This window comes from Dreissena polymorpha, chromosome 3 (assembly GCF_020536995.1).
Source record: "Dreissena polymorpha isolate Duluth1 chromosome 3, UMN_Dpol_1.0, whole genome shotgun sequence".
NCBI lineage: Eukaryota > Metazoa > Mollusca > Bivalvia > Myida > Dreissenidae > Dreissena > Dreissena polymorpha.
This window is the reverse complement of record NC_068357.1, coordinates 146,604,878-146,621,809: the sequence shown is the minus strand read 5'-3', so window position 1 is coordinate 146,621,809 and position 16,932 is coordinate 146,604,878. Positions and strand designations below refer to the sequence as shown.

The 16,932-nt window shown below is 34.4% G+C and overlaps 1 protein-coding gene across 1 annotated transcript; it reads right to left on the bottom strand.

Annotated features, from left to right (window-relative positions):
• Positions 1 to 2,030: 2,030 nt before the first annotated feature.
• On the bottom strand, positions 2,031 to 16,840 carry LOC127871837 (solute carrier family 49 member 4-like). Its single transcript, XM_052415078.1, has 12 exons — positions 16,219 to 16,840; positions 15,769 to 15,859; positions 11,477 to 11,637; positions 11,178 to 11,205; positions 10,919 to 10,950; positions 10,044 to 10,088; positions 7,683 to 7,812; positions 6,553 to 6,661; positions 5,664 to 5,731; positions 5,222 to 5,340; positions 3,662 to 3,844; positions 2,031 to 2,904 (listed from the first exon to the last, which is right to left on the bottom strand). Exons 1-12 carry the CDS (start codon positions 16,529 to 16,531, stop codon positions 2,780 to 2,782), a joined length of 1,404 nt encoding a protein of 467 aa, XP_052271038.1. The 5' UTR covers positions 16,532 to 16,840; the 3' UTR covers positions 2,031 to 2,779.
• Between the last annotated feature and the right edge of the window lie 92 nt (positions 16,841 to 16,932).

Below are 16,932 nucleotides of genomic sequence, written 5' to 3'. Positions count from 1 at the left end.
TTTTGGTGTTTTCACTGCACATACACTTATATTTGTTAATGCAGTATCAACATACTTAAACAATATCCCGGAAAGAGAAAAATAATGCATTTGAATATCAACCGTACTTTCAGAAATGATTCTATGGCAAGCGAAATGCACATTAATTCCTTAAACCACGGTTTAACAGTTAACTAAATAGTTAAGAGACTTTGAACCCGGGTTCAAAGTGCCGTTTGCACATTAACTCCTTAAACCCGAGTTCAAGACTTTGAACCGCGGTTCAAAGTGTTCTAAAATAGATACAAATCTGTTATCTGAGACAACCAATCAGCGGAACTTAAACCACAATTAGAAGGTAAATGCCACGACTTCATTGGTCATCTCTTAACTATAGGGTTAAGAGACTTTGAACTGCGGTTCAAAGTCTTAAACTGCAGTTAAGAGGCGCGGAATGCACATTTATTATTTAACAGTTAATTATATAGTTAAGAAACTTTGAACCCGAGTTCAAAGTGCCGTTTGCACATTAATTCCTCTCTGAACTATAGGGTTAAGAGACTTAAAACTGCGGTTCAAAGTCTTAAACTGCGGTTCAAAGTCTTAAACTGCGATTTAAAGTCTTAAACTGGGGTTAAGACACGCGGAATGCACATAAATTATTTAACAGTTAACTATAGGGTTAAGAGACTTTGAACCCGAGTTGAAAGTGCCGTTTGCACATTTATTCCTTAAACCCGAGTTCAAGAGTTTGAACCGCGGTTCAAAGTGTGTCTAAAAATAGATATCTACATAATTCAGAGACAACCAATCAGCGGAGCTTAAAACACAATTAGAAGGCAAATGTCACGATTTCATTGGTCGTTTATAGACTAACTATAGAGTTATTAGACTTTGAACCGCGGTTCAAAGTCTTGAATCCGGGTTTAAGGAATTAATGTGCAAACAGCACTTTGAACCCGGGTTCAAAGTCTCTTAACTATATAGTTAACTGTTAAACCGTGGTTTAAGGAATTAATGTGCATTTCGCTTGCCATAGAGAGGACCAATAAGGAATTAATGTGCAAACGGCACTTTGAACTCGGGTTCAAAGTTTCTTAACTATATAATTAACTGTTAAATAATTAATGTGCATTCCGCGCCTCTTAACCGCAGTTTAAGACTTTGAACCGCAGTTCAAAGTCTCTTAACCATATAGTTAAGAAATGACCAATGAAGTCGCGGCATTTTCCTTCTAATTGTGGTTTAAACTCCGCTGATTGGTTGTCTCAGATAACAGATTTGTATCTATTTTTAGAACACTTTGAACCGCGGTTCAAAGTCTTGAACTCGGGTTTAAGGAATTAATGTGCAAACGGCACTTTGAACCCGGGTTCAAAGTCTCTTAACTATATAGTTAACTGTTAAACCGTGGTTTAAGGAATAAATGTGCATTTCGCTTGCCATACAAGTTTCCTCAATATTGGACTTTAAGTGTTACTCTTAAGAGTGTTTTCGATGTTTTATAACAGCCATTGAAGGGTAGCCTTCAAACGCCTAGCCCTCGTGTTCTCATCGTACCGGGAACCATTTTTGAACTCGGCCAAGATGTCATAATAAAGTATTCGCAAGGTTTCATTTAAACCATTATATAAGGTTAATTGCCCCGCCATATATCATTACACCAATGTTCTATGCAAGTTTAGACAAGACGTGGACTTAACTTGTGACAAATAGTATTCAAAGGGCATAAATATGGCTATATACAGCTATATAATGAACAATGTTCAAGCTCTTGACTGTCATGTTTGCTTTCAGTTTCTAAATCGGCTAAAACAAGATTGTGACATTTGTTCTGAACAATGGGACAAACGACGTAGAAAATGTTTATCACGCAATAATCGTTCTCTTGCGGTATATTGCATAAAATAAGCATACGACGTGTGATTGTGTTGTGGTTATCAATAAACGGCAGAACCATGTTCACTTTCAAATACTTTTCAGTCTGGAGACAATTGTGTAACTCTTAAGAAAACAAAAAAACTTAAACCAAACAGTAAAGATAATATACCCAAACAACACGTTTTATTCACACCAAGGCAAACGCCATTGAAATTTATCACAAACAACAAGTTTTATTCACAACTCGGCAAATTTATCTTATATACAAAGTGTACGTCGAATGGGAAATTTATGTATAAATTCATATAAATGTGTGTCTACAATTTCTTAATTTTTCACGAAACAGCAGACGATTAAAATGCAATTAGTGTAAACATTGTAATTTCAAAGCTCATTTGCCAAATTAAGTCATTTTGTAAACCGTTTGTGCAAAAGTCAAGTTTTAGGTGAATCATGTCAGTAAAAAAAAACATACACTGTGATATAAAAATGCTTATATATAGTAATCTTTTATATTTAATTAATTTGGTCACATATGTCAAGAGTTGACAGTTTGTTTTAATTATATGTAGCGCATATTTCGTGTCGAGTGGGTATTTGCTGGGATTTATGAACTATAATTTATTTGCAATTTTTTACAGCGCATTTTCATGAATTCATATAATATGAGTTACAAATATGAAAAATATGAAAAGGCCTATTGTGTTAATAATATTTTTTTCTTGGTTTACATGTTTTATTGATCGTGTGTTTAAATTTTATAACATTTCAAGTCGAGTATTATGCCGACCTCAGTGCATATTATCAGAGAAATGTCCATCAAAAGTTACGAGCAAAAAAAATTGCGTTCAACCTAGCGATTTATTATTTTATCAACACTCCTATTAAACTGTCCAAATAATACACCGTTGCAAACAGGTCAACCGTCCCCATCAATGGCCTCGATGTCAATATCTACTCTTGTGTATTTCTCTCGGAACAAAATCAGGATTGGAACAGCTGCCGTATAAACGCCGACCAAAGCCCAATTAGTCCAGCCAGTGTCTGAAAGTATTTGAATTAAGCTGATATCCATTTGTGAAAATGTTTTAATGTTAAACAACTCTTCAAAAACATCAGCCGTTGAATTTGTTTCAATAAAATCATTTCTTCATTTAACCCTTTCCCACTCAGAAGCACCGTGAAAATAGCTATGTGCAAACAGCATAAAAACAGAACAACCTGCGAGTAACTCGCAGTCTGTTCAGGTTTTATGCTGTTTTCTGCTCATCAGTATCTATGGGTTGGAAATGAAGCCTTTAAAACTTGAATCTAGTAAGAAAGATCTTGAATTTAATTAAACTTTCATAGGGACTACAAATGCGTAAAAATACCTATCTTAGTGGTGACGATTTTTGTCTGTCATTATCCTACGCTTGACAGGCGTGGATAGCAATCCTGCAGTCTATCGTCAATTGTCCTTACAACATCATTAATTACAATTTAAACAACAACAGGAACGACCATACTCCTTTCGAAGATAAATTGGCCGTGATCTGTGAAAAAGAAGTTTAATTCATGTGCGTTAAGTGTCGTACCACAGAAGCTTTTGAAGTCCACACAGGCTAATCAGGGACGACACTTTCCGCCTCAACTGGAATTTTGCTATGAAGAGACTTACTGTAAAAGAACAATACCATAAAAGCGGAAAGTGTCGTCCATGATTGGCCTGTGCAGACTGCACATGCTAATCTGGGACGACCCCTTACGCACATGCATTAAACCCCTTTTTCACAGAGCACGTCTCATAACGATTACATACCTTGCGCGTATGCCTGGTCTACCAAGAGAAACACTGCCGACCCGAAGTTGATCACCATGCCGAGGAAGCCCGCGACCATGCCCTCTCCCACCGGATATGCCGTCTCGCATCCCAGCTCTAGGTACAGTGGTCCCGCTGCGCCGACAATAGCTGCACCTGCTATCACAGACACATAGATGGCCGCTGAAAATAATCACGAGGCTGTTAGAGGAGAAAGCTTTTCACGTTTATGGTATTTTTAATCCAGAAAGTACGTTTAGCTATACATTCACTTTATTAATTAAGTGCATAAAGTCTGGCGGATTGCATGTGGATATTTGAGACGACACACTATTGACATGAATTAAACCCGGATTATTAACGGAACAAATATTATCTATGCACATTATAAACAACTGCTGTTTATTTTTTGCATTTTCTTCCAGCAAAGGTTGTGTACGAATATTGTATATGTACAGATTTCATTAAGCTATCGCACTCGTAATGAATTCCCGCGAGTTCTTCGAAGATTGAAGAGCTTTTTACCTGGTTACTTATGGATATCTAATTTAAGCAGGTGCTAATGTGAAGTTGCCATGGCCGAAAGGTTAAGGCGATACACAAGAAATCTGTTTGGATCTTCCCGCGCAGGTTCGAATCCTGCCGACATCGCATACTTTTTGCGACGCGTTTTATTTCTGTTCTAATGTCATTTGATTTAATATAGTATATAAGCTATGTTTATTGTAAAATATGTTGCAATTTTTATGCACATCCTTCAATTTTTAAAATTAAATCAACGTTATGGCTAAATTGGGTGAATTACTGCTGAAAATACGAATCATGCATGTTGCATTTTAATTTTTATTTCAAAAAGTAAACGGTAAATCTGTCTTTTTCTTGGTATTTTGGCTGTATATAGTGTATCTATAAAAACTCAGTTCAAAATATTACTTAACTGATACTATTTTGAATTTTATGACACTTTGTTTTTAACCAACCCAATTTCTACTTGGCTGAAACCACATAAATTTCATGGCGCTCTTTCATAGATAACACGTTATAAAAAATAAATGTCTGTAAAAGAATACTTATTTCATATTGTTTAAACTTTAAACACCTTTACTGCATCTGTACACACCAACTGCATGCCCATATTTGGAAATCTGGATGAATTATGGAACTTTCATACACCCCAGGGATGCAAATAAACTGGACAAAAGCCGAGCGTGGGGGCTGGTTTGTATCAGTATATTTATTTTAAAAGCATGAAAAGCCTACCTAAACATTGATATGTAGATCAGTGCAATGATGCTGATTAAAAAATAACACATTAGATTATATTTGGAAAGGTGCCCATTACGAGTGCGCTACCTTAGGCCGAAATTTTCTTAGTTTACACTTAAAAATATTTATAATGCAAGCGTTCCAAATGAAGAGTGTTTTGAAGTAGAATATGTCATCATTAGATACACTTAAAGGAATTTCGTTAACATATATTAAAATATAATACCGACGTGTTAGTAACTTGTATTTTTTGATCGAGCGTTTTGGTTAGGAACAATTGATTTATTTAAGTACCTTTAGAATACGGCAGTAAGTTAACACACATACAGCTGAACCAACCAAAGTCCGCTATCACTATAATATTTAGTGCTACCAATATCCACTTCATCTTCTTTTTGTACATATCTGCAAACCTGCAACACTTAATTCGACTAATTACTGCTTATTATATGGAAAATAATCTCATTCGAAATGATTATTGTACTATTTTCTGCATTACACATTTAACTGTGTTCTGAGTATAATTAGAAGAGAACACATATTGTGTTTAAAGTTAAGAATGCTAAACGATTAAACTTGCAATACTTTGGAGGTTACTTTACTTAACGTTAATGTGCTGAATTGAATAACAAATCCGGAATCAAACATGAATATATAAAATGCAAACGACAACTATATCGTGTATGAAATTAAATTACTGTACGGTAGTTCAAAATTAACGTTGTCAGGCACTGACCGTCCAAGCAGGATGCCACCAGCTACGCCGCATACGCTTCCATAGAAGCTTATCCATCCAACCTCCGCCTGCAAATAATGAATACAATTAAATGGGCCGTGATCTGTGAAAAGGCGGTTTAATGCATGTGCGTAAAGTGCCGTCCCAAATTAGCCTGTGCAGTCTGCACAGACTACACAGGGACGACACTTTTCGCATTAACTGCATTTTGCTAGGAAGAGACTGTCTTTAAACGAAAAATATCATAAAAGCGGAAAGTGTCGTCCCTGATTAGCCTGTGCGGACTGCACATAAGTGAATGATGACAATAAATACCGGTAGGAGCAAGTTAAATATAGTAACAGATTCGTGAAAACAAGATTCTAGTTAATATGTCTACTTCACATAACATTGTTTACACATTCTTAAATTTCCAAAATCCTTGTTTAAAAGAAGAATTTTCTCCAGTTGAAAAAGTTCTCATATAATGATTATGTTCTAAAAATAACTCTTCCTTAAACAATGCACATTAGGTCTCGACTAGGAAATACCACAAACAAAATTTAAAAAAAACCTAAACATGCTCGAAGATTATGATAACCTTGATAACCGTACCCAAACATGTCCATATGAAAGCATATAAATTATACCTTTCATCCCAAGAGATATATTACTTAACCCATTTTTGCCTAGTGGACTCTCCCATCCTTCTAAATTGAATCAATTTATTTCCAAAATTAGGGATGTCTAGTATATTTATTTCTATATTTAGAATATTTCTTATAGAAATTCCTTTAAGCAAACAGCGCAGACCCTGATAAGACGCCACATCATGCGGTGTCTCATCTGGGTCTACGCTGTTTGCCAAGGCCTTTTTTCTAGACGCTAGGCATAAATGGGTTAAACCAACCTGTGCAATTTCAAACGGGTTGAGAATGACGTCCAAGAAGGAAAGCCAGTTGCCAAAGAAACCAATCGGCAAAGCAAACATGGCCGCAATAAGCCACATCGAAGGATTTCTAAAGTAAAGGGTTATTTTACGTTTGTATAAGACGCGCATTGAAGTCTAGTGAATTTTTGAAAACAAAGCCTAAACACGACTTTGTATTATATAGTGACTGTGAACAACGCACGCAATGACAATTGATGTACTTTAATTTTAAGAATTTGGATGGCATCATGTTTAATAAAAACGCCTTCGAATGTTCCACTTTTTAATGAATACACGAATGTTTAAATAAAATGTCAAAATCTGGCATTTCATAAGTATATCCTAATGTATAACGAAAATAAAACGACTTCCATTAAGTACGTTATATTTTAATTTAGTGTTATTCATTCGTGTATACGTTACTGGTTTACTATAATATTATAGCTTTCTGTGCTTTCCAATAACTACATAGTGGAAAAATAAATCGCAACTTCAAAAACATTTAAGCGAGGCAATATACTGGATGTTATTACAGGCAATCTTATTATATTACCTTCCTTTGAGAATCCATTTGTACCTAAGTATCGTGCTCTGATTAGTAATTGTCCGATTGTTAATTGGTTTCCTTTTTTTTTTAGAAGAAATGGTTGAAAACGACATAATTTGTATTTGCTGTAGAATAAATTTTCTTTCTTTGGCACGCAAAACCGATATTAACGAAAGCTTTTTCTGAATGTTCAAATAACTATGTGATCACAAAAATCAACTCGAAGATGTTCAATTAATAATAAGATTGTAACAGCATGAACAATTCTAAATCGTCCACATCAAACATTTCTCATACTTTTAAAGTATGTAGGCATTGAAATTTAATTTAGGGAATAATGATAATTGCGTACACGCTACGTCAAATAATTAAATTACTTATTCCGTTACTCTGCCTTTGTTTTTTTGCAACCAGTTACATTAAAGTTCATACTCTCACAGCAAACAATTTTATAAGAAAAGTCTTATATATGATGCAACTATGCTGTTTATGCATCAGTGTTGTCAGATTGTCACCATAAAATAGATAATCTTCACCTCAAATATCCTATAAGATAATGTACTTGAAAATGTGCCGAATCCCTGCTGTAAAGCCGAACCGTTCCGAATGTGCCGTTCTGCTCGGAGCCTTTTCTGGTTTACTGGGGAGGTAAACCACTGAACAAAAAAGCAGCAGAACCGTAACGCCACATGCTGAAATGCATAATTAATACGATGACATCATTTTACGTGTACGCCGTGCCCCTTTACCTTACGCATAATGCTACTTAGTATCAACACAATTTACCGGTAGTATCTTACAACATCAAAAAGTGAAAGCAATCTATAAAGTTTGGGGCTGATATATAAAAAAGATATTCTGTTTAACCCATTTATGCCTAGCGTCTGGAAAAAAAGGCGTTGGCAAACAGCGCAGACCCAGATGAGACGCCGCATGATGCGGCGTTTCATCAGGGTCTGCGCTGTTTGCTTAAAAGAATTTCTGTAAGAAATATTCTAAATATAGAAATAAATAAACTAGACATCCCTAATTTTGGAAATACATTGTTCCAATTTAGAAGGATGGGAGAGTCCACTAGGCTTAAATGGTTTAAACTTTTTTTTCGAGTAATAATTAAACGGATTACTTAAAGGACAAGGGAAGTTAAGGGCCGTTATTAGTCTAAGTTAACGTTTTGTTTTTAAATAGATCTGTGGAAACTATCACAAAAGGCTTTCCCTCAATCGAACTTATGTGTCATGTTCTGAGAAAACTGGTCATAATGCTTGTGCGTAAAGTGTCATCCCAGATTAGCCTGTGCAGTCCGCACTGGCTAATCAGGGACGACACTTTCCGCTTTTATGGCATTTTTCGTTTAAATGCAGTCTCTTCTTCGCAAAAATCCAATTTAGGCGGAAAGTGTCGTCCCTGATTAGCCTGTGCGGACTGCACAGGCTAATCAGGGACGACACTTTACGCACATGCATTATGCCCAGTTTTCTCAGAACACGACACATATGTTGTATTTTTGGTTCATTGTCAATATCGATACAAAAATGTTTTTGGCAAGGCAGGTGTTTACTATGCATATGCCGTTATGGTGATTCTGATCAAAGATTTAAGATTAGTGATAAAAATGTTGACAGGCGCCCAGATTTTATCTAAACATAATCCGTATACACGTTAAAACAATACCGCGTGCAAATCTTGTGCAAATTTCTTTTAATTTGTCATGTACAGAACATATATTGATGTTTCAACATTGCGTTGCGTCATTTATAGCAAGGTGCGTCGAAATAAGTGATAAATGCGAATGTGTAGTGGTTGGACTTTTGAAGACTAAACACACATGAGTTGACGTATTTAAAAAGATCATTCAGTTTTTTTTTAAGGAGAAAGTAAACTTAATTGACCGCGGCATATGGATTTCGTTCTAATAAACTGAAGGAAGAGAATAACAAAACAGGCTGCTGGTAGGTTTTTGTTTTTAGTCTATGTAATCCTTGTGTTAACTGACTGACGAATAGACAATATTCCAACGTTGTTAAATATGTCAATGTTGTATACAAGTGGTAGATTAATGTGGACGAAGACATACTTCTATTTCGTTGAGGCGTGATCATCACTAACTATTTATGTTATTATAAAATATATATTCATTTCCCATCGGCTATGTTTCAATCTCCTCAGTGGGTCCAAACAAAAGAACCTTGCAAGTCTTTTTCAGACATGACATTTTCCATGTTTTTATAAAATATATAATCTTTTCCCATCGGCTATGTTTTATTCTCCTCAGTGGGTTCAAACAAAAAAAAACTTCCAAGTCTTTTTGAGTCATGACATTTCACATTAAACCCAGCTTCACATAAACTTATTATTTAGTTCCTTTACATAGAGAAATTATGTAATTGTGTTCAACTAGGTATTTTAATTAGGGTCATCGAATGCAGCAGGCAATAAAGACAAAAACTAATTAGGTTCAACAAATAAAACAACATAAGTTATCTTGCGATTGATGATTCGTTAATTACAATATTAATAATTGTAACAAACCTGAAGTATTGTGCTGAGCAACATGATTTTATAAATTAAATATTGGAGCTTTTGCAAATTACATCTTTTAACATGAATAAAGCACACTGATCATATCTACGTAACGGATTTCGAAAATAAGTCCTAAAGTATTATGTATTGGTTTAGAAAAAAGTATGATAATTAGATAGCATAATTTCTATATTTCTGTTATCACAATCTTTGTTGAGTTCGACCAAATGCAACTGTTCTCTTTTGGCAAGATTTATGTTCTTCAGCTTATTGCAAACATAAATGGTGAGTACAGCAAACGAGCGCTTTGCAAGCGGATACAATGACTGGCATACTTTCTGTAATTTTAGTAAATGGTCTTGATAGCACCTTTAGCTTACACAAACTTGTGCGTACTTACTCTCGTAATTAAAATGCCGCATTTGCTGTTGAATTCCAGCCAGATCTAAAACGTGAAAGAAAATGTACATAGTAAGAAGAATTTATCAACTTGTTTTGCTGGTTACTTCAGGGCATAGATGTGAATGCTTGTTTTATGATGATTTAATAAATTATTGGAAGCTTAAAAGTTTTTCTTTTGATACCTTCATGAATATTATGTTATTTGGCTGCATGCATATCGGGCGACATTTAATGATTTAAAGACGTGTTTATGTCAAGAAATGAAATATTTGATATCAAGATTTATTGTTGTATCTAAAATATTGATATCAAGGAAAGGATGTTAAGTTTTCAAAAAACAACAATTCTTGATATCGAGTGATCAAATAATTGATATAAGAAAATCGGATTCTTTATATTAAAAATGAATCATTACTCGATACAATAAGTTTGTGTTTTTTTTTATTTGAAAATAATAAAAGTAATATAAGGTCAATTTCTTGTTGATATGAATAATTTGATTTTTTTTACACGTAAATATTCATATGTGAAATCCAAATATTATATTTCTTGATATGTTAAATAAGTCTCTTTTTTAACATACACAGAGAAATGTGAACATATCAAGTTTATATAGAGACACTAAGAAATAGCTAAACATGTTGTCGAAGATTCATGAAAACATCATTGTTGTAAAATATACTATTTGCTGGAGAATACTGTTTTTTAATGTATATCGTCAAAGTTTACTTTCAGTGCGTTAAAATTAGCAATATTTTTGTTATAAAAACAATCTTTGTTATACATACTACTTTCATAATATTGCCTAGGGTAGTTTGCTCTTACATTTCACAAATCATTATTCCTACCAAAACACACAAGTTTATGCATTACCTGTCTGATTAGCCATAATGATGGAGTTGTTCCTGAAAATATTTATCGATGAAAGAAAAGACGACTTGGTGAATCAACGAGATATTTAAAATAATGTCGAGGTTTAAAGCATTGGATATGGACGAATACCTTACATACCGTTAGCTTATTTTTTTAAATTGGTTACATATGCATATGGAGAACACCGTAGAAAAACATATACACGTGTTGACAATATTTCATATATCAATACTTTGAATCAATGAATGCACCGGTTTACATTTGTGGCATGTCAACTGTCAATGGACCTGAAAAGAGAAACAAAAACACGTGCAAACAAAGTTAAGGATTGTGAATAACGGTTTGTGGAATACATTTCATAAACTTGAACGAGTAATCCCAGCACAGAAAAAGATATTTGCGGTACTGTATCGTACTGTGCTGCTCTGCATCATACCCCAATACCGTACCATATCGTCCCGTACAATAAGACAGTGTAATGCAGTGTAAAATGTTCGCTTTATGTTTCATATTATATAAAAGTTCTTTCGAAAATAATACACTATGTGTGTAACACACCAAGAAGAGCCGCCGCGCCGCCCATAGCTGCTGACAGAACCGATACGGCTGTAGCTGTCGTTCTCTCTGATAGTCCGAACCACGTGTTGGAGACTGCAGCCGGCATTGACATGGTAACAGTCGTAGCAAGGCCATTAATCCCTTGGCCGATAGCAAGCAGACTGCAAAATACACGGGATGGATATAGTTTAATAATTGCTTGATTCTCATAAACGGTATACATCTGCAATACTTTTACCACGAGTTAGCTAAGTCGGGATCTCGAGATCTCGACATTCTCTCCTCTTTTGTTTAATGCACCCTTCCTTTATTTACTGCACCGCTCATTTTTTAATTGCACTCCTCTTTTATTTAGTTTTGCACTTCTCTTTTTTCTAACTCGTGGCCACGACATAGCTAACTCGTGGCCACGAGTTACTAAGTCTTGGCCACGAGATAGAAACATGAGGAGTGCAATTTTAAAAAAAGAAGAGTGAATTTCACCTCTATACCACCGTAGCATAGGCATGAACAAAGTTGATTTTATCTCCCATATTATGTGCCATTAAATTTTAAATAATTTGCATGCAAGTGAAGAGTTTTTGGCGTCGCTCTGGAGAGTGGCGACTAGTATGTAATGCATTTTTTTTTCGCTTATGGGAGGAGAAGTTATTTTACGGATCAATGTATATATTTTTGTTTTAAGAATATATTGCATAGTGGTGATTGTTTTGTGTAAATAAGTGTAAATAAGTACTGCATTTGTGCCTATTACATTTATTACAACATTTATTGCCAATAATGCAAAGCTAATTGTTATAATTAATAACTGATCCACAACTGATCACAGGGAAAAGATCACAGGGACTGGGCAAATACGCGAAACTTTCTGGTTTTGTATAAAAACAAAACATAATCAAAATATATTTATTTTGTGGTTTTTCTAATTTGCTTATTTAGTGGAGAATCAATGTAGTACGATATTTGACGACCTATCGCGCAAGCAAGTTTATTGGAAGGCGTAGTGGTACGAAAACGTACAATGTATTTAGTTTATTAATAGACATATAATAACGATCGCTATACACAACTTCACCAAATAGCAGTACATAAATGATGTCAGCCGGAAAAGCTGAGTTGGGAGAGCGTTAGACTGAAGTTGTTTACGCAACAATCATCTAAAGGCCCCCGGTTCAATCCCGTGTTCCGGCACGAACGGAACAGTTCGGCGGCTAACAATTTTTTCAGTCAGGTTAATAAATATAATAAAGCTTTATTTTATTCAGACATTTGAAAATCCATTTTACTACAATTTGATATTTTTATTAAAATTAATGGATGCCGCGTGGTGACAACGTTAATTAAAATTTCTTACATCACTTAAATATCTTATAAAAAATACACGTGTTTTTATATTAACAAATAAATGCAAACAACACATCTATTATCCATGTATTTTTATGGTTGTCTATCATAGGCCCTAAGTACTATCCCTATCACATATAGAGCGCGAAGCTCGAAACGTATTATTGATTGTAACAATGAGTTGCGATAAAGGAAGCAGCCGCTTATCAAGGAGTTGCTGTGTCCCAGCAACCCGATTCCCTAGAGTCAAGCACTCCTCGGATTTTTTTTAAGGTAGCGCACCTCTAATGGGCACATATCCAAATATAATCTAATTAATTATTTTCTTAATCAGCATCATTTCACTGAACTACATGCACATTTGTAGGTAGGCTTTCCATGCTTTTAAAAAAAATATACCGATTTTTTCAAAACCACCCCCACGCTCGGCTTTTGTCCAATTTATTTTCACCCCTGGGGTATATAAAAGTTCCATAATTCATTCAAATTTCCAAATATGGGCATGCAGTTGGTGTGTACAGATGCTGTAAAGGTGTTTAAAGTTTAAACAAGATGAAATAAGTATTCTTTTACAGACATTTATTTTTTACAAATTTTTATCTATGGAAGAGCGCCATGAAATGTAAGTGATTTCAGCCAAGTAAAAATTGGGTCGGTTAAAAACAAAGTGTCATAAAATTCAAAATAGTATCATTTAAGTCATATTTTAAACTTAGCTTTTATAGAAACACTATATACAGCAAAAATACCAAGAAATAGACAGATTTACCGTTTACTTTTTGAAATAAAAATAAAAATGCAACATGCATGGTTCGTATTTTCAACAGTAAATCACCCAATTTCGCCATAACGTTGTTTTAATTTTAATAATTGAAGAATGTGCATAAAAATTGCAACATATTTAACAATAAATATAGCTAATATGCCATATTAAATCAAATTACGTTAGAAAATAAATAAAACGCGTCGCAAAAAAGTATACGTTGTCGGATGGATTCGAACCTGCGCGGAATATCCCAAAAGATTTCTAGTCTATCGCCTTAACCACTAGGCTACGGCACCTAATAGTAGGCTCTTCAACCTTTGAAGAAATCGCGGGAAATCATTAGAGGTGCGCTACCTTAAGAACCACATATAGAGCGCGAAGCGCGACACGTTTTACTATCCAGGTGGTATGGGCCCTTTAGCATTATCCGACCATTACGTCCCTAGTTATCTTTCTAAGAATTTGAGAAATTTTGATATCGTTGTTCGAAGTCCGAAATTTTCATCCGATTGTTCCCAAACTTGCACAGGTTTTTTTATCAATGAGGACCCAACCCAAACTCTCTATATAAGCAAAATCGGACCATAAGTCCAGAATTATGTCTCTTTGAATTTAAAAATAAAAGTGAAAAACTGCTTGGTTAGGTGATTATGTCAACATTTTTCATCAGATTCTTTCCAAACTTACAGTGTCTTCATATCAATGAGCACTTTTACCTCATTAAAAATGAGAAACATCGGGACAATAAGTCCAGAATTTTTTTTCTATTAAATTTGACAAAATAAAAAATTTCCACTTGTTTAAAAATTTCACAACTTTCGTCTGAATCTTTCCAAACTTGTTTAGTGTTTTTATATCAGTATTACTCGAACCCTATTGAAAATGATGAATATCGGAGCAATAAATCTATTATGATCTTTTACTGAATTTCAAAGTATTGTGAAATGCAGCTTATTTATGCAATTTACAGTTTTCATTCAATTTTTTTTCAAACTTTTACAGTGTTTTCATATCAATGAGTACTCAAACCCTATCGTAAATGAGCAACGTAAGAATAAGTTCAGAACCATCTCCCCTTGAAGTTGAGAAAAATATGAAATTACGCTTACAAGATGAAGCAGATTTTTTAAAACCTACACAGTTCTGTTCCATTAATGAAAACTGCACACGGATGTCAGTAAAAAAAGGGAAACCAATGTAAATAAAATGAACTATGAAATATTTGGGGGTTACAACACAAAATCATAGATAATGGTTATTTGGGGGTTAGAACACAACATCATAAATAAGGGTTATTTGGGGGTTAGAACACAAAATTATAGATAATGGTTAACCAGTTTCTTTTTCTATTTTATTTAAAATAATCGGCCAATATATTAATATTTACAGTAGAAAAAAATCGTTCCATGTAACTTCATTGAGTGCCTTTTACACTGAAATTCCCGACGCCCTTTGATGCTTTGCATCAATACTTATCTTGTATGTCATTTGTAATGATGCAAATAATTTTGTCTGAGTGTTTTTCATTTAATAAAAAATAACCTTGTGGTCAATAGTTCGCAAATGAGAAGAAAAATCGATGTGATTACGATTTGATAAAGCTGGGTAAAAACAATTGTTTACATGAAAGATCATGTTCTTATCCCAAAAGTTCAATTTACTTACATGTTTCAAGTTGCCATATGCGTCAAAATCATATTTCTTTACATCGTATTTTGTTCGAAAAGTTAGGATAATTTATATTTTGTATCTTGCACAGAGTCTAACCAGTTTGTGACCATTGCTTATTTCGATAGAATAACAACAAAAACCATAGCCAACATGTGCTTGAGGCGCTTGTTCACATTATCAATTATTACCACCTTAAATATATATTTATACACCAACACATAGTTCAGTTCTAGATATGTGGATATAAAATGTCTACATTAATCTCAAACCACTCTACGAGGGACCAATTGACACTAGTGTACCTTCACGTATTCGGCGGTCAACTTCATATTATCATGCAACATCTCCTTATGCGAATATGAATTTTCATAAGTGTCTATAAAAAATACTATTTTTTACAAATTATGTTTCACGACTTCATTTTCGATAGCGTTTGGATTTACCTAATGGATTACAAAGAGGTCGTCGCGATAAAAACGGTCGATGTAATGCATTTGATTTGTTTACTTACACCGTTGCCCAGGCATGTTGCATGGTGATGACTCGTGTGGCGGCGGTGAGGAACATGGCCCCGTTGCAGACAAGCATTGACGTTCGAACACATGAAATATGTGTTTATATTAGGAACATTGCTATCTGCGGGTTAATACGTTCACAGCATCTTAAAATTACATGCACCGTTAAAACTCCAGAACAATGGAGAAGCTTTTGTTACATCTTTACCAAAACGTGATAAAATATATGTATGATATGTATTTCACAAATGAACATGATTTAAGATAGGATCGACCCCATGAATCATGAATATAAAGAATTAGGTTTAAACAAGATAGACATGCCGAACCACACAATTAGCTAAGAATTAATGCCAAGACCCCAACTTTGAATAAACATTTACCTCATACCGTTGCAACTCAAGTTAAATAATAAATAACAAAAAAATGATTTAAATAACATAAACCTTTTATGTCCACTAAATAAACTCCAAGCAGAGCGAAGATAAATCCGGTGATGTTTCCAACATTTGTTACCCAGAAAAGCGTTTCTTCACTCCAACCGTACGCCAGCTGCGTTGATTGAGATATAGAACCCCACGAGGACCACAAGAAGTTGTTGACGATAGTTGCCATGGAAACCATACTCAGGACGTACCAGCGAGTTTTAGATGTAGGGCCTGTCGTCGCCTCTCTGAATGCTGGTAATAATGGCTCCGATTCATATCCGTCATATGCGTCCTTCCTGGTCTCGTTAATAACTTTTTCCGACTCCTGCATTTCACTATTTCTTTGTATTGGCACTTATGTATCTGATGGGGATTTTATCAGAAGTTTTTTGTTAAAGCATTATTTTTCAATGCATCTATTTTGTACTGGTTCCACTTGAGTGACATAAACCATATTTCCTTTTGCCAATTTATTAATTTGAATCTAAATAAATTAATCCACCTTTTTCGCTAGTAAAACAAACTCATTTGTAGACAATTTATTAACTGTATACATGCATGTGATTATAATTCTTTTTATACATAAATAGATAACAAACATACACGTTTGCCCATACATTTCACTTGGTATAACAATCTGACGATAGTCTATCGCATACAGTGATACATGATAAAGCTTTTCTAGTACATCAACATTGTGATAATCGTGTTGATATATATTCATTAACGGCT